Genomic DNA, 27,695 nt, shown 5'->3' on the forward strand with positions numbered 1-27,695 from the left:
AGATATACATGTATAACTTTTACTGCAAAATAAGAAAATTATATCAGCAAAAAAACATTTTACTTTTAGGTTCCATGAATCTTTGCTTTACTTAACAGAATACGTTATACGTAATACAGTGCTATTTTCCCTATACTACCTTTTGAGTAGATTAGTAGTGCAGTGGTTAGCACATTCAGCTAACGTGCCAAAGGTCTCCGGCTCGAGACCAGGTGGAAACACATTTTGGCCCGGAGAGAGATGATCAGTTGGCAGCTCTGCCCCTCTCTTCACCAGAGTGCCCAAAACATGCGGCCGCAGGTCCAATGAAATTACTGCAAAGTAGATCATTGAACTGCAACTTGGGCTGTCTTGGTGACAGGTGCACATATGGACACCCCTATGTTTGAATATGGTGTTCGTTACAGACAAGCCGTGACGGGCACAGAAGTCCAATAACACCACTCGTGTTTAGACCAGGGGGGCCATTTTCCCCAATCATGCCCCTCCAGGTCTCACGGTCATTGCCCCCGTGAGTGTTCGAAGTCCCCCGGGAGTCACCAGGGGGTGCGTTCTAAAGCACACCCACCAAGGACTCCAAGAAGTGTGGGTACTCTGAACTGCTGTTTGGTGCATAGGCCCAAACAACAGTCAGGACTCGTCCCTCCACTTGAAGGCGGAGGGAGGCAACACTCTCGTCTACCAGGGTGATCCCCAAAGTACAGGCGCTGAGCTGTGGGGCAACTTATATGCCCACACACTGCGCCTTTTGTCGCGAGAAACTCCAGAGAGGAAGAGCCTTGTGAGTGGAGGCGAGTACGACTGTATCTAGTCGAAACCTCTCAACCTCACACACCAACTCGGGCTCCTTCTGAGCCAGAGAGGTAACATTTCCTGTCCGTAAAGCCAGTTTCTGTAGCTGGCGATTGGTTCGCCAAGGACCCTTCCCTTAGCAGCTATCCCCCTCTCAACGCACCCGACCCCCTTTTGGCCCCTCCCACAAGTGGTGAGCCCATGGGCTGTGGGACCAACGTCGTCCCTTCGGGCCGTGCCCGGCCAAACCCAGTGAGCAGAGGCCTGGCCACCAATGGACCCCACCTCCAGGCCTTGCTCCAGAGGGGGGTTCCGGTAAGACGTGTCCGGGTGAGGGGAACTGTGAACCAAAGGTTTTTGTGGTCATAAGAGGGTCTATGAGCTACATTTAATCTGGCCCCTAACCTAGCCCCCAAACAACATAGCTCTTAGGATCATTGGGCGACACAAACTTCACCACGGTAAGGTAGCAGATCTTGGAGGAGCCAACCGACCCTTAAAAGAAAAATGTTATCTGCTTTCCCCTATCGATATGGGTCATTCCTCAGGTTGGATATTAAAGCTGATAGAAAGAACACACACAAGATTTCAGACACAGATTAAGAGTTTATTCACACATCACGTACTACAGTGGGTTATGTAGTTCAGAAACAGTTTAACAGCGCTGCCATTAGAAGACACCAAAAACAGAAGAAAAAAAGGACACTAAACCCTTACTTTGTCGTTATATAAAAATAGTGTTGCTACAAAAGTATAAATTAGGCTTACTAATAATAAGACAACTCAGGTGGGAATCTACATAGGAAGAAAAAAAAAACACAAAAGATCAGACAGTAGAACAGTAGAAAATGAAAAGGATTCAAATCAACACACGGTTGTTAACCTGATTTAAAAATGCACACTACAAGCCAAAATACACCTCTCAGTGTTAGCAATTTTTAATTTTTTTTACAACTGACGTCTGAATAAGTTAAAAATCAAACTTACAGCGGCTGGGCTAACAGTATCTAAGTTGAGTTCTTTGATAATATCAAAAGACTTTTTTTGAAATTATTATTTTATCTCCTTGTAATGCTACTGTAGAAAAAAGAGGTATAATGTTACGGGCGCTCCCTACTGTTTTTTTCTGGCGCCCCCTCGTGGCATGAAAACAGCAGTTCTTTCGTATTTACAAAATACGGATGACGTCAACAAGATCAGCAGTACCTCGGCCGCGAGGTCACAAAACCGAAAACTGTCTTCAAACTGTATTATATCATCTTATGAAATAAAAGCATGCATAATTACCTTTGTATACAATTCTCATTGAAGCAGGAAACAAAAAAGATCGCGTGACGTCATTCGTCAACTCATGGCATTGCGTCCCAGAGCGTGTCCTATTTAAAATACATTTTTAAAAACGTATTCACAAATCCCTTCATCTATTCCTGGCAGAGGGGAAAAAAAGAACCTTCAAAGAGTATTTGTTGTTTTTATTCTTCTCAGCATGAGCAGCAACTCTTAAGAGTGAGGTAAACTGTTTAATTTGCGTATTTTGGAATAAAGTACATTTCCCCCTTACCCATTAATAATATATTGAATAAAAAAATGGCGGTCGTTTTTATACCCAAGAAAAAAAATGGTCAAGATTAGATGGAAACAATTTTTTTACATTATTATGGAGTGTGGTGAAATTGCACAAAAAATGGGAGTGAGCGGATTTAAGACTTGTACACACATTTAGAAAATCAAAATGTACAGTAACAGCTTTGTTTATATTGTATGTTTTGATAGCAATAACCCTTAGAGGGACAGTGTTTGATCTTTGACCACTAGATGCCACTGTAGTGCAAATGAAAAGGAGTGCTACAAAGAACAACAAAGATCAAAAACTACAGACTCAAATTCAGAAAACACTCTAGCCTGTTGGAAAAAAAGACAAAAGCCAAAAATGGGAGGAAAATGAAAATAGGAAAAGAAAAAAAGCTGAGAAAAAAAACCAAAGGAGACAGGGGGAAAAGAGGTAGACACTAAGAAAAGGCAAAAAAGTAGAGAAAAAAAGAAAGAGTTGGAAAGAAAAGGGGGAAAGAGCAAGGAAATTATGAGGAAAATGCAAGAGGAGAGGGAAAAGGAAAGAAAAACAAGGGGAAGTGGAAAAAAAAATACAAAAAGAGGAAAAGAGAAAATAAAGAAAAACAAGGAGAAAGGAAAACAAGGAAAAAGGGTGAAAAGAAACCGGAAAACAGCAAACAAAGGAAAGGAAGAAAAAAGGTAGGAAAGAAAGAGGGGAAATTAAAGGGTAAAGAAAAAAGAAAAGCAAGGTTAAAAGAAAGGAAAAAGGGGGAAAATGAAGAAAAAGAACAAAAACAGCAAAAAGAAAAAAACACTTGAGAGATACTGTTTCCATTATTTAGCGCCATCTAGTGGTAAAAAAAGTTGATGCATTTAAAAAAAAATGTTTTTCATTTAAAATACTAGTAGGTCGAAAAATTGATTTATTTTACATAACATAAACCTCATATGAGATCACTGTCCACCATCTTGCTGCTACAGGTGAAAAAACACAATTTGGTAACTTTGAGTCTCTGTAGTCAGTATTTTTTCATGTGCTCTTTATCATTCATTTTCGGTCACACTACACCACACAGACATCGTGTGGTCAAATAATACACGCTGTCCCTTGAATCAAATCACTATCAATCAAATAGCTTGAGAGTAGCCAGTGAGGTGTTTTGGTTTTAAATATGAAGTGCGTTCGATATATTTAAATGATCAGTCTCGCACCCCGTTATCAGGACAAATACGCAAACGTACCAACCTTGGACATTAAGGACAAAACTGGCCGATTTTCTTGGGACCGAAGTCAACAATCAAGGGTCGCTTTTGAGTAATGGATCAGCATGGCATTGAAAAAACAAACTTGCGAGATCAGGCTCCAGTTGTCATGGTAACGGAAGCCGGTCTGGTTTTTAGTGTGCGAGATTGGGCTAATTTCAGGAAGACAAAACATTGTGTTTAGCTTATTTAGATGGTGAACCGTTCAAATATTGCGAAAAAAACAACGCCGCTGCTGTTGTGAGTCCTTTGATATTCACGACTAAAATCGACAAGCAGGGGTCACCAGCGTGGGGTACGTGGGTCATTGTGACATTCTAGGAAATTGGATTTGTAACTGGGATGAGAAATCATAGACTTGATCAGTATCTTTAAATAAAAGAGGGTTCCAAGACACTTTTTATAGGCCAAATTCAAGCACTTTTTTAAGGGCTTTTAAAGTCAATTTTCCAAATGTGTATTTTACAGAGCCAAGAATATATCTGCGATTTACATATTTGATGTTTAATCTTACGTGTGTATTTATTAAGATATATGATGTTTAGATCTTGAGTAAATCGCTAGTATATACGTTTTAGAGACAATCTCTGCAGGAGGGTTTTCGGTATATACGTTTTTTCCTTCTTAATTTTGCATTTCTTCGGTGAGACGACCCACAGTCTCAAAAAAATAGGTAGGTTTAAGGTAAAAACTGCATACGAGTAATATGTAGCTCCCATTTAAGTTGTAGGAAGTTCTTTCCATTACAATTTACCACTGGGAAATGCTACATTCCTTTAATTCCAACACACACGTTTAGGTGTAGCATGCACCTGTCCTTTTGGGCGTGACCCGTCAGGGGCGATGACACTTCATAGGACAATGCCATACAAACTAGTGCCAGCTGCCGTAAATCATGAGGAAAGCCGTCAGAGAACAATGACCGCGTCATTTTTAGGTAGACTTGTTGTAAAACATGGCAACAATTTGGAGCATTTACAAGCACTTCACCCCTAATTCAAGCACTTTTAAATCCTTGAAAAAATTAAAAGTCAAGAAATCGCGAGGAATTCAGGCACCCGTACGTACCCTGAAGGCTGATGTTTTGGTGCATATGTGTCAAACTCATGGCTTAGGGGCGAAATGTGGCCCACCACATCATGTTATCTGGACCACAGGGGCTTAAAATGTTTGAGCATCTCAGAATTAATGGTTCAAGACTGCTTTGTCCAAAAACACCATTTCCCACAATGCCTGTAAGCAAATGGACAGCTCAGAGCCACTATACTGGAGTGTTTCCTTGACAATGTAAAACATGCGGGGATTGAGATATTACCTAGCAAATGTAAAAAAAACGTTGTTATATCTAATTATTAACATATTTTAGCTAGATTTTTATTCAATGAAACTGTAATGCTTGTAACTTAAAAAAAAAAAAAAATTCAGAGTTATTTTACATAAGGCCCTTTGAGGACAGCCAGTTTTGCCGACGTGGGCCTTGGTGAAAATCATTTTAACACCGCTGGTTTAGTGGTTGACTTGAGCCAGTTTTAACCATACTCTTTAATAACATAGCAATCACACAATAAAGTAATGTTATAGTGATAACATGATTTTTTGTTTAAGAAATGCACATCAAATTGGTAACCATTCACGCTAATCAGTTGGTGACCCCTGTTCTACCGTACATGAGCAAAAATAGCATTCAATGACAAAATAACAAATGTTTAAAAGGAATATCGTTCAATGCCCATCAATAGTCCAGAAATAAAGTGTCCCTCAAAAATACCATAAAAAAAGATAAATCTTGAATTATAAAAATCTACTGCATGCATTTTTAAGTAAAAACATTATAAATATGAAAACGTGTGTGGCATCTAAAGCAGTAGGTGAGGGTTCTGACGGGTAATTCTATTGACACTGTTTAAATAGAATACTGTAAAATATACTAATATAGTATTAATTGAAGACGATTGCGGACCTTTCTTTAATATTGAAGTCAACAGCACATGCGCGTAAATTCTCACGATAGAGAATTCGGAGGCAGCCGCCCGAAAAAAATTTAAGCCGTACATTTTACAGGGCCACCAGTCAGTCAAAAGAAACAAAAATAAGGGATGTTGCAGAAAAAGGCAATGAATTAGCAACATAAAGGCATTATTTTTTGTTGATAAAATGTAAATAATAAAAAGACCATATAGACAACTTAACTTCCATCCGTCCAAGGCCATATAAGGAGGTATTAAGTCCACACAGATCATTATAAAAACTGACTTTTTAGGGTGGACGTGCAAAGCACCTCAGTCCTACTTTTTGTTTTTCCTGAAAGACACGACAAGCTACATTTAAGGGTGCAGCTCAATATAGACGTCAAACTAGGGTGAGGTAAACTGGCAAACTCGGTCATTTCTTTGAGCGTTTTGACTTCCGCACAATTCATAATGCCTTATGAAATAAACTTACATTACAACGGGGAAAAAAAATCAAAGAAATGAACATAAGGTCAAAATGTTTCAACAGTGAGCTAGCTAAAATCGCCTTGTCATCTAAAAAAGACTTTATTATTGAATTAAATTAAGGATGCACGTTAACCGTTTTTCCCCATCAAAACCTTCCTGTTTAATCAGACTGATATTGATAACCAATATACCTTGTCTACATGTATATTATTAAAACTCAACAGTCAACTCAATACAGTAATTATATTGAATATAATTTTGTACAACATAAAAAACAACTAATTCAATATCAGTTGGTTTATAGGAACATAATTTAAAAGTAATCAATTAGGGAAAATAAGACCTGAAAGGGGCAAGATTTTCTGCCAATGGGGTATAAATGTATTTCTTTTAAGTGTTTACAATTTAAACCACACAGAACATAATAATTATAACTTATGTGAATATTTTGTTTACATTTACAGTGTTTTAAATATTTGATAGCCAACAAAAGTAGTCAATTTGATAGTGTGGCCCAATTATCCATGGATTTTATTTTGTTATCGGACCGATAAGACAAATTTTGCCATTATCTGTCCGATAATTATCAGTCCGATAATTATCGTGCATCCCTAAATATTTGGAAAGAACTGCAAAATAATTCACCTACCAGAGACAAGGTATGTTGTTTGTTGTAATAGCGTACCACACGAAAGCTATTTTTAAAAGTCAAAGAAGTAGCCCCTCTCACACAACACATCACCCACAAGAAAGCAGCTGCAGAGAACTACATTGTTGTTAGCATTTGTAATGTTGGAAGTGACGTTGAGGCTACGTTAAAAGAAGGGGAACTGGAGGAAGTTAAATGCAAATTAACATTTTTTTTTACATCATGTGACTAAATCCAACTAATAAATTCGTCTTTACGATTAAAAATACAATTTGAAATCTGTCGGTTTGGAATTTTTTTCCAAGAAAAAATATTATTTAAAATCACATTTTTTAAAAATAAAGACGCTAAATTTGTAGTATCTTGTGAAACAGGGAGGGCAAAAGATTGCAGATTAAATAAAAACATGTGTTTGTAGAGTAATGAGTGACATAATCCGTGCGGTACGTTACTAACTTTGCATACTGTATATTTAATAATTTTAGATAAAAGAAAGTGTTGTAGCAGCTTTGAGAGGCTGAGAAATCTACAAAAAAAAATCGATCACTTTGCCATTGTCCCAAATGTCGTCTTTAAAACCATGGTTTAAAAAGGCGGTGACATTTTGGAACAGTTTATATGTCACTCCCCCTTACTGGCCTTACCTGGTGATGAGTGTTTTTCTGTTTTTGATATTGGACACCTGGAAACGAGATTTCATAGGATGCCGGCTCATTAGTTTGACTACTATCACGCATGTGGCTGTTCTTTGATTACTGCACCCTTTAAAGTGGATCGACTTTTGTAACCTAAGATATGTAATCCAAAAAAGGGGTCAGAGAAAGGTCTGTGGAACTGGTTAGACTTTTCTATCTGAGTGCTTCTCTCCCTGTTCTCCTTGCAAGTTCAAAATCCATTAATGTCTTCTCTTCTTACTTTGAGTGTCTACTTAAGTTTAAACTTATCACCTGGCATCCCATTTTTAACAGCATGCAGCCTTAAAGCATTCGAGTTTCCATGCCAGAGCAAAAAAGCTCACCTGACACCCAAAAAGCTATCATTCCCTCCCTAAAGAACTGAATCGCTCCGTGTCAGTGTGCTATAGCGTTCAAGACAACTCCAGCCTTGTGTTAACCTCAAAGCCATTTCGTTCTTAGCATTACGGTCAGTCTAAACTAACATAAATAAGTCTGTGGTGGAAGGTTTGGTCACTTAGCCCATGTTGGAGCGAAGGAAAATGAGTTTGTTCATTTCTTCAGCTGTTACCTGCTGCCTCCTCTTCATAGCCAGGCTCTGCTCGCACACTGTTACACATTCGTTGCGGATGCCTACCGCGGGCACGGCCAGGAGCCAGAGTGCCAGGCGAGCCAGCCTGGGGAATTTGTCACCCATGGTGGAGCTCCAGTAGTGGAAGAGATCGGTTGTGCCTTGGACGAGAGGCTCCGCTAGGTACTGGAAAATCTCTTGCCGCACGTGGCTCTGATTCTCTTCTTTGGTACTCAAAGTCAACCTGGAGATGCCGCCATTGTTGCCGGCGCCCTCCACTCGGGTTATTTTGGGCATGGGTGGGCCGTCACTGTCCCGCTCCTCGCCACATGACGAACCAGAGGCGGCCATGATTCCATCTTTCGACTCGGCCGTGAGCTCGCATGCTCTGGAGATGATGTCCTCGTGCTGGTAAGCTGGAACCAAACGGAGCTTGAGCTGGGGGTCCAGCACCATTGCTACCTGGTGGGCTCGCTCAACCTGGATGGTGGGGGGTTAAAGGGGTCAGACGAAATGGTTATTGTTTATCTTAGAGCAAATATTTAGGGTTTACGTGAGAAGAAATTATCCTGTTTCGACATTTAAAACAATATACTGTATTTTCCACAATAATGGCGCGCCCCCAAAATTAGTCTTTTGTGATGTGTTTTTTATATATAAGGCACACCAGTTTATAAGGTGCGTGGAATTAAAACCACTGTAAGAGCTAGGGTTACCCAAATAATAGAATAGTGCTGTATTTACACATTGATTAGTCGGAATATATCCCTAACAATAATTGTATACAATTGCATAGCATTGGATGCAACTAGAATCCAACACAGATCACTAAGTACACAAAAAACACATGACATGTGGCTCTCACTGCTGTGATTTGGGTTTGATTTCCGTTGCATTCAATGAAGTGCAATTGTTAACAACTAACCATTTGGTGCTCTTACGAGCTGTAAGGTTCGATCCCCATGCACCAAATGCATTGGTTGATCAATATTTGCACAAATACGGTATCGTGATTCCAATTTTGTCCACATATAAGGTGCACCGTATTATAATGTGCATATTTAAATTTCTGGCAAATTAAGGTTTTTTTGGTGTGCCTTATAGCCTAGAAACACAAAATAATAAATGTGTTGATTCAATTGTGCCCTGACACACTAATACTATTTTTTTTGCCAGATGGGGTATTTCATTTGGAATTGTTTGTCTTTCAACTTGCAAGCGTAAACATGAAAACTGGGGTGCATACTGCATTGAACTTAGTTCAAATCAATCATCAACAATTTCACGGGTATGCAAATAATTAACAAATCACCCGGATACATAAGGTTTAACCTGGCTACTGCTGCCAAGTTATACTGTTAAAAATGCCCACCTTGGGGGAAAAGGTCATCTTTGCTGAATGCATGCAATAAAAACATTGAAAAGCTGTTAGTCAATATTGCTAAATTTGGTTTTCAAAGCAGTACATTTCAGTTGAGTTTGTATTTTCGATTAAAATCATAACAAATTGGGGAAAAAAGAAAGTTGAGCCAAGGCTTGTCACTTATTTTTATTCATTTAATGCGTGGTCTATCTAGTCAGACTACGAGAAATAATTTCAAGCATTTAAAAGCACTTCACCCAAAATTCAAACACTTTTTAAACATCGAGAACCATTAAAATTGAAGCATTTTCAATGTTTTCAAGCACCCCGTACGAACCCTAAATGTCACAGGAGAAAAAAAAACATACCTTGAAGTTTTCCTTGAGCGCTTCGAGGAAGTAGTGACAAAGTTTGCTGGCCATGCCTGTTCCCGCTTCTCCAGCTTTGGAAGTGAAAAACTTCTCCAGGCGCAGGTAAACAGGAAGCACCTGCTGCAAGGTAGGCCTCCTCTGGCTGCTCAGTTCCAGTGCTGCCAGGCGCAGGGGGGCCAGCAGACAAGTCAGCGTTCCGAGCAAATGCTTGTTGAGACCCTGGAGCAGCGGCGCCGTGGACTTGCTGCGCCCATACGTCTCGCAAATGTGCTCGAAATGAGCATGGACCTGCAGGAGAGCCTCTGCCGTACGGTCCCAGCAGGGAGGCGTGGGGCACTGGCCAGCGCTGCCCTGTGCGCCTTCCTCGGTCATACTGGGGGACGCGTTGGTGTTCTGCTCCTGCCTCAGTGACAGCGTGGTGGAAGCAGCAATGTCTTTACACGTGGCGAGGAGTTCGGCCAGCTCGTGAAGCCCTCGTCCCTGCAGGCTGCGCTTACCCAGGACTGCTTGGACCACAGCACCGAGGGAGCAACCGGCGCAGCGCAGGCATATCCTGCCCCTGCTGCCACCGCTCAGCGGGGACGCCCCAAATCCGGCGGCCGACACCCGGGGCTCCGCCACATACACAGTGCGAATGTCTGACATGACAAACTCAGACAACACGTTTTGGACCCAGTGGTGGATCTGCTCTGGTCCTTCTCTTAGCTCAGCCTCCCGTACGCCGAGTACGTAGCGTTTTAGTCTGGAGCCTTCCACCTGGTAGGCGGTCAAAACGTAGCACGCATCTGGGCCGGATGTCTGGGAGTGGCAAGTGACGCCGATGCCGAGTGAGGCATTGGAGCCCAGGGCGCACGTGACTTTGACTTTCACCTGGTTATACATGCGGGGCAGCTGACGCAGCGCCAAGGCACTCATGCTGCCGAGGGCATCGCGGGTGGAGTAGGCGCCGTGACGTGCCCCCGTGTCTACCAGCGTTTGGGCTAATTTTAGGAAGTCCTTGCTGTTAAGCACGTTGAGCATATTCAGATCCGAACACATTACCCGTAAGAGACGCTCGGCCACCTGGAGCCGCTCCTTCTCGGGCAGCCCGCTATTATCTGGACACATAGACAAACATTTGGTAAAAATAGATCCCAATGAACCACAACAGTCGGGTAAGTTTAGTGTCCATACAGTATTTTAGTAGTATCACTGTGAGGGTCAACAAAATTTGAAGTGGACTAAGTTCAAGTATCTCTTCCCCTCAATTTTTATAGTTGAGGACCGGTGAATAATTTGAAGTCCAAAATAACATCTCAGATGTGCCATGCTCTTGTTTGCCAGCCCAGATTCTACACTCCTATGTCCCTTGTAGGTGGGTTCATTGTTTGAGGTGTTCTTAAACAATGAAAGTACCATATTTTCTCTAATAAGTACGTGTGAGAAATGCCCAATTGAGTTCGAAAAGCCTTTATTCTGTTTTTTCCATCGTGCCTATCTGCTTTTATGTAACTTTAACCATCACTGTTTAGAATCCGTAACAGATTAGGTAGAAGGAATGGGGGTAGAGTGGAAGAAGGTTGAAGAGTGACTTTATGCTCGTCATCTCAGTTTTTTGTTCGTGTAGCATGAAAATGGTAAAAATAAGAAAATTTGTGTTTCAAATACAGTCCAAACGCCAACAAAAAAAAAAAAATGATGAAAAAAGTGTATTCAAGCTTGTATGAGAAATGCATGTACTTGATAATTGGGCTGACCGAGACTGCAATCATGACTTTAAGCCAGGAGATGATGGCAGAAAGTAACATAGTTTTAAATGCAGGACAGAATTTAAGTTGGCGGGGATAGGGTACAGCCCCAAAATTTGCCCAAACTTGGGTTTTTGAAATGGTTATTACCAGCATGCGACAGTAGCCACTTGCATTTGTAGCTGAGTAAAAAGTATACAGGACTGTCTTGAATAATTTAGATATTGTGATAATATTCATTTTTGTTAATGCAATCAAAAACCATAAATGCCATAAATTCCCGGTTTATTACAGCATACCCGTCTTGTTGATCATGAAGTTTTAATATTTTGAGGAAGATTCACCATAATTGACAATATTAAAACAATAAAATCCAGGATGTATGGCGTTTGCTTTATTATTGCACAACAGAAAACAAAGAACTTTGACACAATATTGTATTTTTCTAAGACAGTCCTATGAATGCTCACTCTGAAAAGTGGAAAAAGGGTTTTTGAATCAGTTATTAATAGCATATTTTTAGGCAATAAATATTTTTAGATTTATGTTTTTCCTGCATCAGTGAATGACCTTGCAACTAGACTATACTTTTCAAACACACATGAAAAGCTACACCACTTGGCTAAGTCCATTTCTTTTAACAGACGTTTTTAAAACAAAACATCACAATGAGTTTGTCCCCTGACATGAGCTTAATTATAGTTCACTTATTGTTAAAATATGGTGTTTTTCCCCTCAGCAGAGATCTGAGTTATTTCCTAGAATACAGATCACATTGTAAAATGTATTGTTTAGAAAGTGCTAAATTCCTGCTGTATGCATGTAATAAATAAATAACTACATACGAGGGACATTGTGATTCCTCTGGGCGAGATTTTGAGGTTGTAGCTGTAGTTTGACTTGAGGGACAGGGGCCTGAGCAGGAGACGCTCTCCACAGCGGATCCTGAGGACCAGAGGCTGAGGAAGCTTTTGGAGAGTCCCCTTTGGTATGGTTCTCGTTGTCAGCTGGTAATGAAGAGCAAGAATGATTTGTTTTTACATCGTATTCTTTAAATTAAATACAAAGAAGTGCGAGAATGTTGAATATGAAAGAAAAAAAGAAAAAGAAAAGGGAGGTGAGGGTTACGATGTTCTTAACCCCATTACGCTAGTGTAACAATCTGTAATCCAGCCCTTGTGCTAACTATTTTGTAATTGCATAATACTAATCAAGCCACTACTAAGATTTTACCTAAGCAGTGAGGAAATTAATCCAAACTAGGTGCCCCAGAACCAGGTCTGCAACAACCACATAGAAGACCTTCATGGCTAAAACTCGTTGAAAAGACTTCCTGGAGAATTGCCGCCATTTTTAAACTGTATGCGTGTTTCGCTGCTGAGCCTCAACATGCACATCTGTGAGAGTGGACTCACCAGCGTGGGACTGCATGTGCTCCAACAGGTTGTTGTAGAACTGGAACTGGATGCCACAGGCACCACAAGTGTAGGGTTCTAAAAATCACAAGGCCGACAAGAGAGATGAATCTCTCCAGTGACAAAAATGCACATGCTAATGCATCTGTCTGTTACGGCTGCCTCCGTTAGGGCTCTATGCCACAAGTTGGCCTAAGTTATAAACGATAAATTTAGAGCTCGCAAATGGATTCATTATCCTTTATATTTTTGGAGTATAGAGCATTTATATAGAAAACGCTGCAGTTATTTTTTTTTTTTTAATTCAAAGAGAGCAGGTGTAAATACTGCGTGCTAAGAGCAACCAATAAAGTAGCAGAGGAAAAGACAGTTGACAGAGTGGCCCATCCCTTCCAGGGCAATTGAAAAGTGAAATATTTGTTACAATAAAGAGAAAACACGTTTTCTCCAGGTGCTTTATAAGCCTGGCGGCCACCAGGGTTCATCCGCGCCGTAAAGTAAAATAAAAACTGAACAATCCTAACCCACAATGTTCAGCAACTTCATTCACCACACAACTTCACCATAACTAATATGTTGCCGATTTAAAATTTTCTCCGGTTTGCCCTATCCTTGACCACCAGGCTTATTAAGTTTTCTGGAGAAAACCCCGAACATGTATCCTGGATTGGCAAAGGGACTGTAGCCTGTTTTTGTTGTGTCAAGAGTTTCTCCCGGACAAAAACATGAGACTGAAAACAATCCCAGTGAAAAATAAAAAAACCTAACAAATTCGGACACCTTCCCAAGTGTTGAGGATTAATGTAGAGTAAATTATTTGTGGCCTATATTTAAAAAAAAATGGGTTGTAACGTTTTGAGATCAAGGGGAGGTTCAATGAAGAATCTGGATCAAAGCTTCTCCAAAAGTACAATAAATGTACAGGCATCACAGAAGTGATGAATGCAGAAAATGTGTAGATGTGCAATGGCTAGTAAAGAACTAAAAGTGAAGTAAAATGGAGGCTTATGCTGTCTGTACTTCTTTTAACTCTTAAGTTATATTCATGGTACTTACTCTGAGGCGTAGGGAAGGAAGTGGCCACAAGAGGGCTAGGAGTCCCTATAAAGAAGAAGATAACAAATGGATGCAAGGCCAATAAGATAAAAGTAGTTTGCATCATTTTATTTCCTGCATTATTTTCTGTATTAAATCTTTTGGTTATTCAGAAAAGCAGATTATTTATTTTATTATTAAGAGAAATAATTGAACACATTAAAAAAAAAAAAATTCTTAACTCTGATACTGAATTGCTCTTCAGAAGGGTCCACTCCATACATGCACTTCTAAGAAGGTCAGCAAAGTATTCAGAGCTACATTTGCTTTTTTTTCAAACGTTTTTTTTAAAGTTAAGTAATCCAAGTGAAAGATCAGAAGAAGAGAAAAGAAACCAGCGGTTGATTTCCCTCCATGTACTCTACATGTTCCTGCATTTGCGTTATGATTTTAATCGGATGATTACGTCATGGATTGTATTTAACTTATTTTTCTATTCACACAAGAAGCTACTTTTTTCAGTGTTTATTTTAAATCCACTATAAATTGACTGACCATAAAATCATGGGATGCAGATAAAATGTCAGCGAGTGTGACCTTTAAAATTTCGGGCGGCACGACAACTGAGTGATTCGTGTGTCTGCGGCAAAGTTCTGAGGTCGTGGGTTCAAATCCAGCTATTAGCTTTCCTGTGTGGAGTTTGCATGTTCTCCCAGTGGGTTTCCTCTGGGCACTCCAGTTTCCCTCCCACGTTTCAAAAACATGCATGGCAGGTTAATTGGTCACTCCAAATTGTACCTAGGTGTGAATGAGCGTGTGTATGGTTGTCTGTCTCTGTGTGCCATGCGACTGGCTGGCAATCGGTTCAGATTGCCCGGAAATGGCTGGGATGACTCCAGTGAGGAAAAGTGGCGTAGGTCCTGTGCCCTTCTGTTGGACAAAAAAAAAAAAAAAAAAAAAACTCACCACTCGAATTCTTTGAACTGTTTGTGTCAACCACACTCGATTGTAAGGCATTCTCCAGTTTCCGTCGAAACTGACTGCCTGCATCAAAACAAAAACAACAGACACTGATTTTAATTTTGCAAGAGGTAAGGTTTTTGATGTTGAAAACAACCATGAACAACAATAAATGCAGAATGAAGTTATTTTAATTAGTATTCCTTGACTTTGTCTGATGCCAGTTTTAATGAAAGAAGTCAAATAAAGAACAATTATAAAGCGATAATAGTCAACCGAATCCCTATTGTTTTGGGCTTTATCTATACTTTCAACATCACAGAAATTGCAACCAAAAAAAAGTATTGCACATGCTTACTTTTCATCTTATCAATTTGACTGTGGCCAAATTTACTCATGTCTAGGCTCCCACACTCCTGGACTCTGGATGCCTTCAAATCAAAGGAGCCTAAAAGACAGAAAAAAATGTCAAGAACATTACAATAAAATGGCCATTAAATAGAAAAGGGCTGCAGGAGACGACATTTCTTGATGCAGTTGTAATACCAAGACACCTGACATACATCAACAAAATTCATGTTCTTAGTACATTTCATTATTTGTATTACATTTAGAAATATGTATCAAGTAAGACTACAATATAACACCACTAAACAACATTTTCTTTCGAATGAAAAATTGATGAATGCATTGCACAAAACTACTGAAACAAAAGAGACATTTATTGAAAGAGATCAATTTGTTTATTTTATTTTACAGTTTAAAAAAAACAATGATTATTAAGACTATTGCAAATTACATACCATCAGCCAACCACAGGCCACAGTAGTGTTAACCATGTAAGACCTACGCTCTCTCTTCTACGAAGTTTTAGATGTTATCTCTGTGCCCTAATTGCTCAGTGGGAATAAATGATTTTTACTCATTTTAGAGTGAACGAGGCCGTGGATAAGAAAAACAATAGTTAAATCCAACATTGACTGTATTTTTTACATTTATGGGAAAAAAATTGAACCAAGTTGGATTTTTCATTTTATATTTGCGAGTTGGGGGGATTTCGGCTTATGTTAATCCTTCTGCATTAAGCAGAACATTGTCCTTTTTCCTTTTTTTATATTATTTTTTTCCTGAAAGGAACGATACAGTAAAATTCAGTAATAACTTATTTGGTCTTTGTTTGCATAAATAACTATTAACATTAGCTGACAATATACACAGACAATGGATAAGAGTGTAACTATTGGCTTCCCAGTGATGTTGCAGAGGGGGAAATGCATAACAGGAGAGATTTTTGAAGTTTATAAGAGAGCAAAAAACTCTCATAATGCACCAACAAAAGAAAGAAACAAAGAGCTCACTCATGGGTGTGTGAAGTGCAACGTGCTCCTGGTATGGGTTGAAATATTTGTACTGTTTTCCACAGAACTCGCAAACAAAGCTGCCTGTTTCTGGAGAAGAGAAATGCAAGAACAGGAAAAAAGTAATTCTCTTCGTAAGTATCCAAAAATATTAAAACTCATAGCATAACACAGTAGTGCAGTCAATAAGTACAGTACAACATGATGAAAGGCACCCGATTAGTCTTTAAATTGGATAAGAAATAAATTAAAACATATCAAGAAGTCTTACTTGGTCCAATTTTAGGATAAGATTCAATCGGCTCCTCCTCTTTAAGGCCATCGATGGGTATCATGACCTGCTCATATGGATCTAGAGGGAGAGGAAAGACGGATGAAAGATGTTAATTTAATATACCTTAAAAAAATTCCCGCTGTATAACATCCAACCTGTTGATGGGATTGGAATAAATATTTCCCACAAGGGGATTCATAGAAAACAAGCACGAGTCGAGTATAAATATTGTTGAATATTATAACTATAAATAAATGAATAAAACATCTTTTAACATTGTTAGTTGTTTACAGTGCATCCGGAAAGTATTCACAGCGCTTTACTTTTTCCACATTTTGTTATGTTACAGCCTCATTCCAAATTGTATTACCGTATTTTCCGCACTATAAGGCGCACCTAAAAGCCTTTATTTTTTTCAAAAGCTGACCATTCGCCTTATAATACAGTGCGCCTTATTTATGGAACAAAATTAATTCGCAAAGTCTTGCAACTAACTTTCAGCCGCCGACTAGATTTTCCCCCGAACGCCAAGTAGTCCGCGGTGTATGCCGGGATTTATTTACCGGCGTTTCATTGGCTAACCAATGTGTCAATCATCATTTGAATGGATCACTATTGGCTAAAGTTATTCGGAGGTCAAGGGGAGGATCCTTTTTATCATTTACAGGCTGGCATTGGCTTGAACGGCAAAACAAAGCCTGCAATTGGCCAAAAAAGACGAGTCAATCATCAGTTGAATCGATCACTATTGGCTAAAGTTATTCGGAGGTCAAGGGGCGGATCCTTTTCATCATTTACAGGCTGGCATTGGCTGAAACGGCAAAACAAAGCCTGCAATTAGCCGAAAAAGATGAATGCGTATAGCACGTGGCTGACGGCACACAGAAAGCATTTTTTTACTATTTTGTATTTGTAAATATTTTATTCTCCTGGATTTACTAAACTCACGGATATAAGAGGACCACGGCTGCACATTATTATGAACACAACGACTTCGGTGAGCTACTCTGGCTATATATATTATCCCTGTATCTTGTTTAAGACTGAACTCGATGTTTCTGTGATAAGCGGTGCAGATAATGGATGGAATGGAGTGTCTATTTTTAAATTAAACTCAATTCCAAGTGTTTATTGTCATATATACAGTAAAGTTGCGAGCGAAAAAGAAAATAGAAACTAAGGAATGGTTGGCATTTCTGGAATCCCAAGACTTTAACCTTCCGAATGATGGAACGATGCATTTGAGTGACATCGTACGGACACCGCATCCGCACGTGTTCTCGACACGTATTTGCGTCTTTGCAAGCTTTCGGAATGTTCAGGGGGTAATAAGTTTGACTGAACTATCTGACTGTTTTGTCGACGTTCCCATTGTAGCGCCTTATAATCCGGTGCGTCTTATGTATGTCAAAAATAGGACCAAAAACTATTTTTTTCGGGGTGCGCCCTATAGCCCGGTGCGCCTTATAGTGCGGAAAATACGGTAATTTAATCCCTCATCTCAAAATTCCACACAAAATACTCCATTATGACAATGTGAAAAAGTTGTTTTTTGTTTAACTTTTTTTGAATTTATTAAAAATAGAAAACTAAGAAATCACATTTACATAAGTATTCACAGCCTTTGCTTAATACTTTGTTGATCCATCTTTGGCAGCAAATACAGCCTCAAGTCTTTTTGAATATGATCCCACAAGTTTAGCACACCTATCGCTCAGTAGCCTAGATGGTAAGGCGCCCGCTTTGAGACTGGGAGGTCGGTGGTTCGCGCCCCGGCCGAGTCATTCCTAAGACTTAAAAAGTGGTCGGCGGCGCCCTCTGTTGGCTGCGGCTGCATCGGCTCGCTACAACGGGTCAGGTGCAATCGACATTTCGTTCTGTGTATATTGTTACACAGAATGACAATACAAGGAAATTATTATTATTATTATTTAAGCAGTTTTGCCCATTCTTCTTTGCAATAAGTCTCAAGCTCAATCAGGTTGGATGGGAGACGTTTGTGCACAGCCATTTTCAGATCTCTCCAGAGATGTTCGATCGGATTCAAGTCTGGACTCTGGCTGGGCCACTACAGGACATTCACGGAGTGGTTCTGAAGCCAATCTTTTGAGATCTTGGCTGTGTGCTTTGGGTTGTTGTCCTGCTGAAAAATGAACCTTCGCCCCAGCCTGAGATCAAGGGCGCTCTGGAGCAGATTTTCATCCAGGATATCTCTATATATTGCTGTATTCATTTTTCCTTCTATCCTGACTAGTCTGCCAGTTCCTGCTGCTGAAAAACATTCCCACAGCATGTTGCTGCCACCACCATGCTTCACTGTAGGGATGGTATTGGCCTGGTGATGAGCGGTGCCTGGTTTCCTCCAAACATGGCGCCTGGCATTCACACCAAAGAGTTCAATCTTTGTCTCATCAGACCAGAGAATTTTGTTTCTCGTGGTCTGAGAGTCATTCAGGTGCTTTTTGGCAAATTCCAGACGGGCTTCCATGTTCCTTTTACTAAGGAGTGGCTTTCGTCTGGCCACTCTACCATATAGGCCTGATTGGTGGATTGCTGCAGAGATGGTTGTCCTTCTGGAAGGCTCTCCTCTCTCCACAGAGGAACGCTGGAGCTCTGACAGAGTGACCATCGGGTCTTGGTCACCTCCCTGACTAAGGCCCTTCTTCCCCGATTCAGTTTAGAAGGCCGGCCAGCTCTAGGAAGAGTCCTGGTGGTTCCAAATGTCTTCCATTTATGAATAATGGAGGCCACTGTGCTCATTGGGACTTTCAAAGCAGCAGAAATGTTTCTGTATCCCTCCCCAGATTTGTGCCTCAAGACAATCCTGTCTCGCAGGTCTACAGACAGTTCTTTTGACTTCATGCTTGGTGTTTGTGCTCTGACATGCACACTCAACTGTGGGACCTTATATAGACAGGTGTGTGCCTTTCAAAATCATGTCCAATCAACTGAATTTACTGCAGGTGGACTCCAATTAAGCTGTAGAAAGATCTCAAGGATGATCAGTGGAAAAAAGATGCACCTGAGCTCAATTTTGAGCTTCATGGCAAAGGCTGTGAATACTTATGTAAATGTGATTTCTTAGTTTTCTATTTTTAATAAATTCAAAAAAGTAAAAAAAAATACTTTTTCACATTGTCATAATGGAGTATTTTGTGTAGAATTTTGAGATAAGAGATTAAATTAATACAATTTGGAATGATGCTGTAACATAACAAAATGTGGAAAAAGTGAAGCGCTGTGAATACTTTCCGGATGCACTGTATATCATTTGCTGTTACCATCCACTGCGTGAAGGTCACGATGTTCTTGGAAGCAGCTGTAGTATTTGTACTTCTTCCCGCAGATGTCACAGGAGTAACGGAAGCCACCTACAGATATAAGTGCAAGTATTTAAATGTGTTGTTCCAGGGACAGAGAGATTAAAAAAGTGTTTAGATTTGGTTTTAACTGACTATGTTTCCAAAAAAAAAAGATTTTTACCGTTTTAACTGAAAGGCAAAAAATGAACCCATGTTTTTTTGGGGCTTACCAAGCAATGCGTTTGACTTAAATTACAGAGCGTGAAGAAAAATGTTCTTACACAGAGCCCTCATTTATTGCAGAGGTTACATTCCAAAAAGAACCCATTTGAGGCTAAATCCAGGAAGTAAATTAAATCAAATAATCTATCATACATTGAAAATAAAACAAAGCCTTTGAAGAGACCCTAGCATTTGTTTAATTCTATCTATCTATTTACCTTGGTCATATCTGACAGCAAGACACATACAATAACAAAGAAAATAAAAGGGGAAAAAACAGCAAAAAAAAAACAAACAAAAAAAACACACACACAAAAACAAGTTAGGCACCTCGGCACCTAAGGTGGTCATGCTTTCGTCCCTCCAGATGTAATGGGACACCAGAGAGCGGCCATGTCACTCGGGTCAGGGTGACACAACACTCTTTTGTTCAACAGCAGGGCCCGACAGCTTTTACTGGTTTACCCCTGCCGCATCATACGGGTGCCCAGCCCATCCTTAAGAACGCGTCCACAATCCCACTATCCTTTCACAACACCTCTCGCACTCCTTCCTATCACCAACAAGAGCTCTAGCTTCCATTATATTTAGACCTCTTTCCTGCAGTGCACTCATAACACTCATAATACCATCCATCCATTTGTTTAATAAAAGTACTATTTGCAGTGTACTTGTAAATATTTACTGGTATTCGTTTTACCAATACTGACTCTCTTAGGGACTGTTTAGCCAATCAGAATACAGAAAGCTAAGCACGTTGAAAATCTGTGAAGCACAACATAGGAAGAGACTACTGTCTTTTAAGTTACAGTAGTCAAAGCTTTGTGATGAACTGATTTCAAAATATGGCTGTTAGAATTACGGCCTTCCATCCTCAGTTTTCAGATAAAAAAAAAACTTGAAAAAAATCACGTTTAAAGTTCCATTTTCCTTTTTGGGTGTGATGTCATTCAAATGTTTTTACTGTTAAAAGGGGGAGGTTATTTTTAAAGTTGTCAGATATAACGAAATTGTGAATATGCTTAAGTGCTGTTGACATTGTCGAAAAAAATTGTTCAAACCTCACACTGTTTATTGGCTGTTAATAGTGTCAATAAAATTGTTCAAACCAAAAACCCCCAAAAAGTTTAACAAAAAAATAACCAGACTGAAAGACATTTTAGCACACATTTAAATCCTCATTAAAATAACTTTTTTATTTTCTAAAATCTGAAATGTTGAATTTTAAGTGCCGTTTTAGCTACTTAGCCTATTTATGTGGATAATGAAACTCAGTTTTGGATTTACGTATCTTTAAAAATAGCTAAAAAGTAAAAAAAAAAAAAAACCATGATTTTCCACTTTTTTCTCATTTATTAGCTTGTAGGTAAAAATAGAACGTTGCTACCAGTGACTCATTTCGACAGGTTGTTTTTTTGTTTTTTTGTGAGAAATGTTATTGCACTTCTTTTAAGATGCACAATTGTTTTTCATTCACAAACAGCACTATTATACAACTTATGCCAGTCTCTAAACACTAAGTTGTAATTACTTGTTCTGCCTTTTGTCCCGATACTCCTTCCTTTTTTGTCTATAAATTCTTTATTACATGATTAACCTGGAGTTCCATGGTTAATCACGTTGCATACAAAGTTTCACAACATTGATATTAATGACAATAAAGACAATTCCATTCTTAAAACAGCAAGAAGGCCTTCGTCCCAGAAAGGTTTTTGAGATCTCGTCATATTTAGTGCAACCGCTTCGTGTGTGCTTTCCACAAAATGAATTGGGCACATGTACGAAGTGGAGGTGGTTATTTTCGGACTGCAATCTTTTTCCGTCTGGGGAAGCTACAGATTCTCTCTACATAGGATGGATGTTATAAAATACCGGCTTTCGTCAGGTCTCGCTTATGGTTATTTGGTACTATAAATGCCAAATGCGTAACATTTCCAAGCCACGAAAGACATTTTGAAATTGTGTGACCAACAAGGGTTTGTTATTTTAAGAAACGGGAATACAAACTGTTCAACTAAAACAGAATGGAAAAGCAAACTTCGGAAATTACACCAATCTGTGATATATTTACCTCTTGGTTGAGGTCTGGACTCTTAAAACTACAGAACCCAGAGCATGTTGGTGTACAGTAACCCCTTGTTTTTTGTGGGAGTTGTGTTTATTCATAAATACTGTACTGTAATAAAAATTGAAACAAAAAGACATACTTAACTTACAGGTATTTTTAACAAATAAAAGTACCGGACTTTATAAACATTTTGTTTTACTCTAGTGTAAAATTCTGATTTAAAAAAATATATATATTTCCAGTGAGCAGCAGGGCAGCGCAGTGGTTAGCGTGTGTGCTCCACAGTTCTGAGGTTAAGAGATCAAACCTTCCTGTGTGGAGCTTGCATGTTCTCCCCGTGCTTGCGTGCGTTTACTCTGGGCACTCCGGTTTCCTCCCACATTCCAAAAACATGCATGTCAGGTTAATTGGCCGGTCCAAATTGTCCCTAGTTGTGAATGAGCGAGTGAGTTGTTCGTCTGTGTGCCCTGCGACTAGCTGGCAACCAGTTCAGGGTGTCCCCTGCCCACTGCCTGAAGAAAGCTGGGATCGGCTCCAGCACCCCCGCGGCCCTACTGAGGATAAGCGGTGCAGATAATGGATGGGTGGAATATTTCCTGTTGATTTCATAACTGTATTACGTACAGTTTCATGCCTATGCTCACTTTGCACAATGTTGACTATTTTTGCACTACTGCATATTGCACTAATACGATCCCAAAACTGTATGTAACACCCTACATACCCACATTTCTTGAGTAAATATTGTGTAAATGATAACCATATCTACTTTGTTCCTTTATATTGTGTAAATTATAACCTTATCTTCTTTGTTCCTTTATCTTCTTTGTTTTCTTTTATCCTCACTGTCCAATGTGAAACTGGAGTGCCACGCCCAATATTGTTGTCAACACATGTTCAACCCATTTTGTAACAATGACAATAAAGGTATATTCTATTCTATATTCTATTGTATTCTATTCTATTCTACACCATTTTCTTTACGTCACATAATATTTTGTCACCATCGTGTGGACGTTATGCAAAACTGCATTTAGTTTACGGTCGACGACCTAAAAAAATGGTGCAAATTTGTTAAAAACCTTATAAGGAAGGAAACACATACTCTATCTACAGTGGAGATAGAAATTAGAGAGCAACTTGACATGGAATCATTTTAAAATAATACCATCTTCACCGTTCCACAATTAAATTAATTTTTATTGTGTCTATATCATGGTACTACAACATTTTTTTTCACAAAACGACAAAAGGCGTTTCTCATAAAAACATTTTTTTAGAAAATGCACTGATCAAAATAAGAGAACAACAATGACTTTGATGTGGGGAAAAAAAATCTGAAAGTTACAACAGTCAGCAATTAGTAAGAAGTGTACAGGCCTCTGCTGTGAATGTTTTCAGTACGACTGCGACCATCGGATAGCAGTCGTCTTTCACTGCTCTGGTGTGATTTTGGGCCATTCTTCTTCCAGCCCCTTCCAGAGTTTATTGTCTGTGGTGGTTTTTTGACCATAGCTTTCCCAGAGATTCTCTATTGGATTGAAACCAGGACTCTGGGCAGGTCATGCGTTTAATTCAATTGTTTCAACTTCGAGGAAATGTTTTACCTGTTTTTCTGTGTGACATGGAGCATTGTCCTGCATAAAGACTTCAGGCTGATTGGGCGATGAATGCAAGTAAGGAACCATGTGCTGTTGAAGAAGGTTCTGATACACACTTGCATTCATTCACTCTGCCATGTAGCTGTACTAAAAGGCCCAATTCTGGCTGCAGAAAACATGCCCCAAACCATGACAATTTTCCCCTCCAATTTTCACTGAGTTTTTATACATCTAGGGTTTAGTCTAGACCTAAGATTTATGGCCCGAGCCCGAACCCGAACCCGAGGCAATTTCGGGCCGGGTCGGGCCTGAAATGTCAGTCATACGGTCGGGTCGGGTCCGGTCCTGCTTTTTTTTTTTTTTTTTTTTTTTTTTTTAATTAATTAGGACTAGGACTAGGATCTCCCAATTGTTATAATTAGCTCGCTTTATTGTTTTAATAAGCGTTTTATATAGAATACGATCGCTTTTGTCGGAAGCGTACAGTGACGTTGGTGACTTTTCCATCCACATTAACAAACGCATTTTGTAAAATACGATCGCGCTTTATTGTTTAAATAAACGCGTTATATAGACTAGAATCTCCCAATTATTATAATTAGCTCGCTTTATTTTGTTTTAAAGCGTATTATATAGAATACGATCGCTTTTGTCGGAAGCGTACATTGACGTTGGTGACATTTTCATCCGCGTTAAAAAACGCAATTTGTAGAATACGATCGCGCTTTATTGTTTAAATAAACGCGTTATATAGACTAGGATCTCCCAATTGTTATAATTAGCTCGCTTTATTGTTTTAATAAGAGTTTTATATAGAATACGATCGCTTTTGTCAGAAGCGTACATTGACGTTGGTGACATTTTCATCCGCGTTAAAAAACGCAATTTGCAGAATAAAATCACGCTTTATTGTTTAAATAAACGCGTTATATAGACTAGGATCTCCCAATTATTATAATTAGCTCGCTTTATTGTTTTAATAAGCGTTTTATATAGAATACGATCAGGGGGGGGGGGGAATTTGCATAGGAGTCGGAAAAGGGCACAACACGTCAACACCCCCCCAATGAAAGTGCTGCGCTAAAATCTTAAGGACGTACTACTACTGCTGCTGTGGATTATGGCCCAATGATCAAGTCGTCAAAATGACGGACGCCCTTAAATGTTTTCGCTACCTCAAAAAAAAAAAAACGTCAATGACAGATTGTCGCTTAATGTAACATCTGCAGTGCAGACACAGAAATATAAAAGATGTAAATGTTTATACAGTTTTATATAACTTAGGCCTAGATGTTGTAACAAAAGGCAGAGTTTAATTTGTTATCATAAATCACCCCTCCTTATAAATAAAATATGTAATTTCGGGCCCCTTCCGGGCCGGGCCAGCAAATCCAGTTAATTAGTCGGGCTCGGTCCGGGTCGGGTTTAATACCCCTCGGGCCTGCGTCGGGCTCGGGTGCTTTTTTTTGGCCCGATCTTACCTCTAGTTTAGTCCAATGTGTTGCCGAAATGAATGTTTTCCATCGGATCCAAATAAACTAAATGCGCTTTTATCACTGAGGTAAACTCTTGACCAGGTCTTTGTCCACACAACCTGCGCCTCAAGAAAGGTCAGTCTAGGTTTGTTTTTTTTTTGTTTTTTTGCCAAAACAGATTGGGTCTTCAGTCGGCGATAGACTATGGCGTGACAAATCCTTACAATGTTCATCAGTGAACTGGTGAGCAATTACATCTGCAGTGAAACCATTGAAAGTGTTCTCTAATTTTGATCAGATAAATTTTGGCAAAATTCAGTTGAAATGTATCCATTTTTTGAAAAAGTGTTGTAGTAGCATGGTATAGACACAACACAATGTCTTTAAACTGTTTAGCCCTGAAGGTGGCATTTTTCAGAATTATTCATTTTTTTCCAAGTCATGATTGTATAGCCCTTAATCACAAGGAGTCTCAAAGGGCTGCACAGACCACAGATTATTGCAAACTACAGACTGTTACAACACTATTTCCTGATCTAAAACCTACATCAGGGCAAGGAAAAACTCAGAAACCTCAACATGAGAAAAATTAAGATACCTTGAGAAGGGATCACACATGAGGTAATCCCCTTTCCAGTATGACCTGTGCTCTAATTTTGATTTCCAGTGTTTATTCATTAGAAAACATTAAAAAGGCGTCCTGTCAATGTCTCCCTTTGCCTTTTTGGCCCTGCCGCCTGTGCTTTTGTGGGTCCACGGCGTTATGTTGACATGACAGATTTTAAAGAACCTTGAAGTTGGAAAATATTTGCATATACATAAGGTAGGTTCGTTAAGCTGCTTTACATATGTGCACAATTCAGACCGACATGTCGATGCACAGGCAGCAACAAGCAAAAAAAGGGGTAGACGAAAAATACAAAGTAAACACTAGGTAACATGTTGATAATAATTTAAATAGTAAATACACCACTCGACCCGCAGAGCAAATGGGGGCGCTAATGCAATAATAATAATTTGCCAACCAAGATGACTTGATAAATGTCATATTTGTGAAATGCCGTGTAATACTTTGTTTCCATGTGTCTTGGTTCTGACATTAAATATTGGTAAAAAAAAGCACAGGATTTTTTTTCAAATTTCACTCAGGGGCAAAAACAAAATGATAATTATCGTGATCATTATCGATATTGACCGATAGGAAACGTTTTATCATGCTAACAATTCTTGTCATATCGCCCAAGCCTAATTTGTTGGCAGATTTTTACTTTACTGTCCCAGGTTTGGGTGTATCCGATTGATGAATGTAACATCATGCTGCCCTCAAGATCAGCACAATACATAAAAGTCAATTATTCATCTCTACTGCATTGTGTATGTCAGAAGATCTATTCATCCCAAGTAATTTGACATGAAAATTTTTTTCCAGATTATTGTTGAAGAAGAAATACTGCTCACTGGGTTTTCTCTTTGCCGCCTTACTTATGCAAATTAACTGATTCCTGTAACAATCAGATGTAAGTTTGTCAAGTATAGCCTGTCTGAGGCTTCCTGGAATGCACTGTAATATTTGCATTCTATCATTTGACCACTAGATGGCACTGGATTACACACTACTTTAAAGAGGATATGCACAAAAATACTCACTGTTGGACATTGGTTGTAGATCAGCAACCATATTCTCAGTTTCTGCAATGTAGGAAAATTAAAATTAGGTAAATATGCAAACATTTCTTTAGGATGTGCGGTTATTGTTATACAAAGTTCACCCCAGAAAAGGACGAGGACTGTTAAGTTTACAGTGTTTTTCATTGAAGGAATTAAGCAGCTTTTAAAGATGCATAAGAAGTGTAATTACTACATTGTAAAAAACAAAGGTTACATCAACATACAGGGGAATTTTCTAAGATTGAACAGGTGAATGTACATTTTGTGCCAGACATCCTCTTACCTCTGTGTGCCCTGACATGTGTCTGAAAGCAGTTGTAATACTTGTACTTCTTCCCACAAACTCCGCATACGTAGGAACCTACACGCAAGAAAGGCTTTTTCAGTTCATGTTATGTGACTGAATTAGGTGCAAGTTGACAAAGCAGTTTTCATGTTTGTGTGTTTTCATAAATAGACAGACAGATATGAGATGAAGATAGAAATCTGCAAGCGGCAGCTAACATATTAAAATAAAACAGGGATTTTCTGTAATAACACATATTATGATTGTATCTGAATAGATTTGAAATATTACATCTTTTTGCACTTGTGATTATTGCACTTAAACAATTCACAAAATTTCTTTGGTTAACATATGCATTTAATGAATTTCATTAATGAAAGTTGGGCAATTAGTGAAATACTCCAACTTTTTGTATTTTTTCCTTTGTTTTGGCAAATTGGGGACGTTTCTGGGAGGAGACTTGAACATTTTCTCTTCAGCAAGTCAAGAGAGTAGGATGTGTACTTAACCAGGTTTACATCCACATTTATTTGTACTGGTGTGTGACACTAAACGCAATTCATTTCAGTCATTTCAAACAAGCGAATTTAGAAAAAAAATTGAAAATCTGACTCGTGCTTCTTTTCAACCTT

General features: G+C 39.1%; 1 protein-coding gene across 3 annotated transcripts in view; it reads right to left on the minus strand.

The window, feature by feature from the left end:
* Positions 1 to 1,378: 1,378 nt before the first annotated feature.
* Positions 1,379 to 27,695, minus strand: part of znf618 (zinc finger protein 618) — a 42,710-nt gene continuing 16,393 nt past the window's right edge. For 2 of the 3 annotated variants that reach the window (XM_088355851.1, XM_088355850.1), the window contains exons 3-14: positions 27,061 to 27,138; positions 26,757 to 26,798; positions 19,723 to 19,812; positions 16,439 to 16,519; positions 16,168 to 16,257; positions 15,168 to 15,257; positions 14,816 to 14,893; positions 13,871 to 13,915; positions 12,815 to 12,892; positions 12,245 to 12,406; positions 9,670 to 10,769; positions 1,379 to 8,418 (exon numbers count right to left, since the gene is read on the minus strand). In XM_088355851.1, the coding sequence (XP_088211977.1) occupies positions 7,885 to 8,418; positions 9,670 to 10,769; positions 12,245 to 12,406; positions 12,815 to 12,892; positions 13,871 to 13,915; positions 14,816 to 14,893; positions 15,168 to 15,257; positions 16,168 to 16,257; positions 16,439 to 16,519; positions 19,723 to 19,812; positions 26,757 to 26,798; positions 27,061 to 27,138 (2,468 nt within the window). In that variant the 3' untranslated portion in view covers positions 1,379 to 7,884. The remainder of the gene's footprint in view (positions 8,419 to 9,669; positions 10,770 to 12,244; positions 12,407 to 12,814; positions 12,893 to 13,870; positions 13,916 to 14,815; positions 14,894 to 15,167; positions 15,258 to 16,167; positions 16,258 to 16,438; positions 16,520 to 19,722; positions 19,813 to 26,756; positions 26,799 to 27,060; positions 27,139 to 27,695) is intronic. The other variant, XM_088355852.1, reaches the window with a different exon arrangement.

Source organism: Urocampus carinirostris, chromosome 16, assembly GCF_059441175.1.
Source record: "Urocampus carinirostris isolate Australia breed hairy pipefish chromosome 16, RoL_Ucar_1.0, whole genome shotgun sequence".
Classification (NCBI taxonomy): Eukaryota; Metazoa; Chordata; class Actinopteri; order Syngnathiformes; family Syngnathidae; genus Urocampus; species Urocampus carinirostris.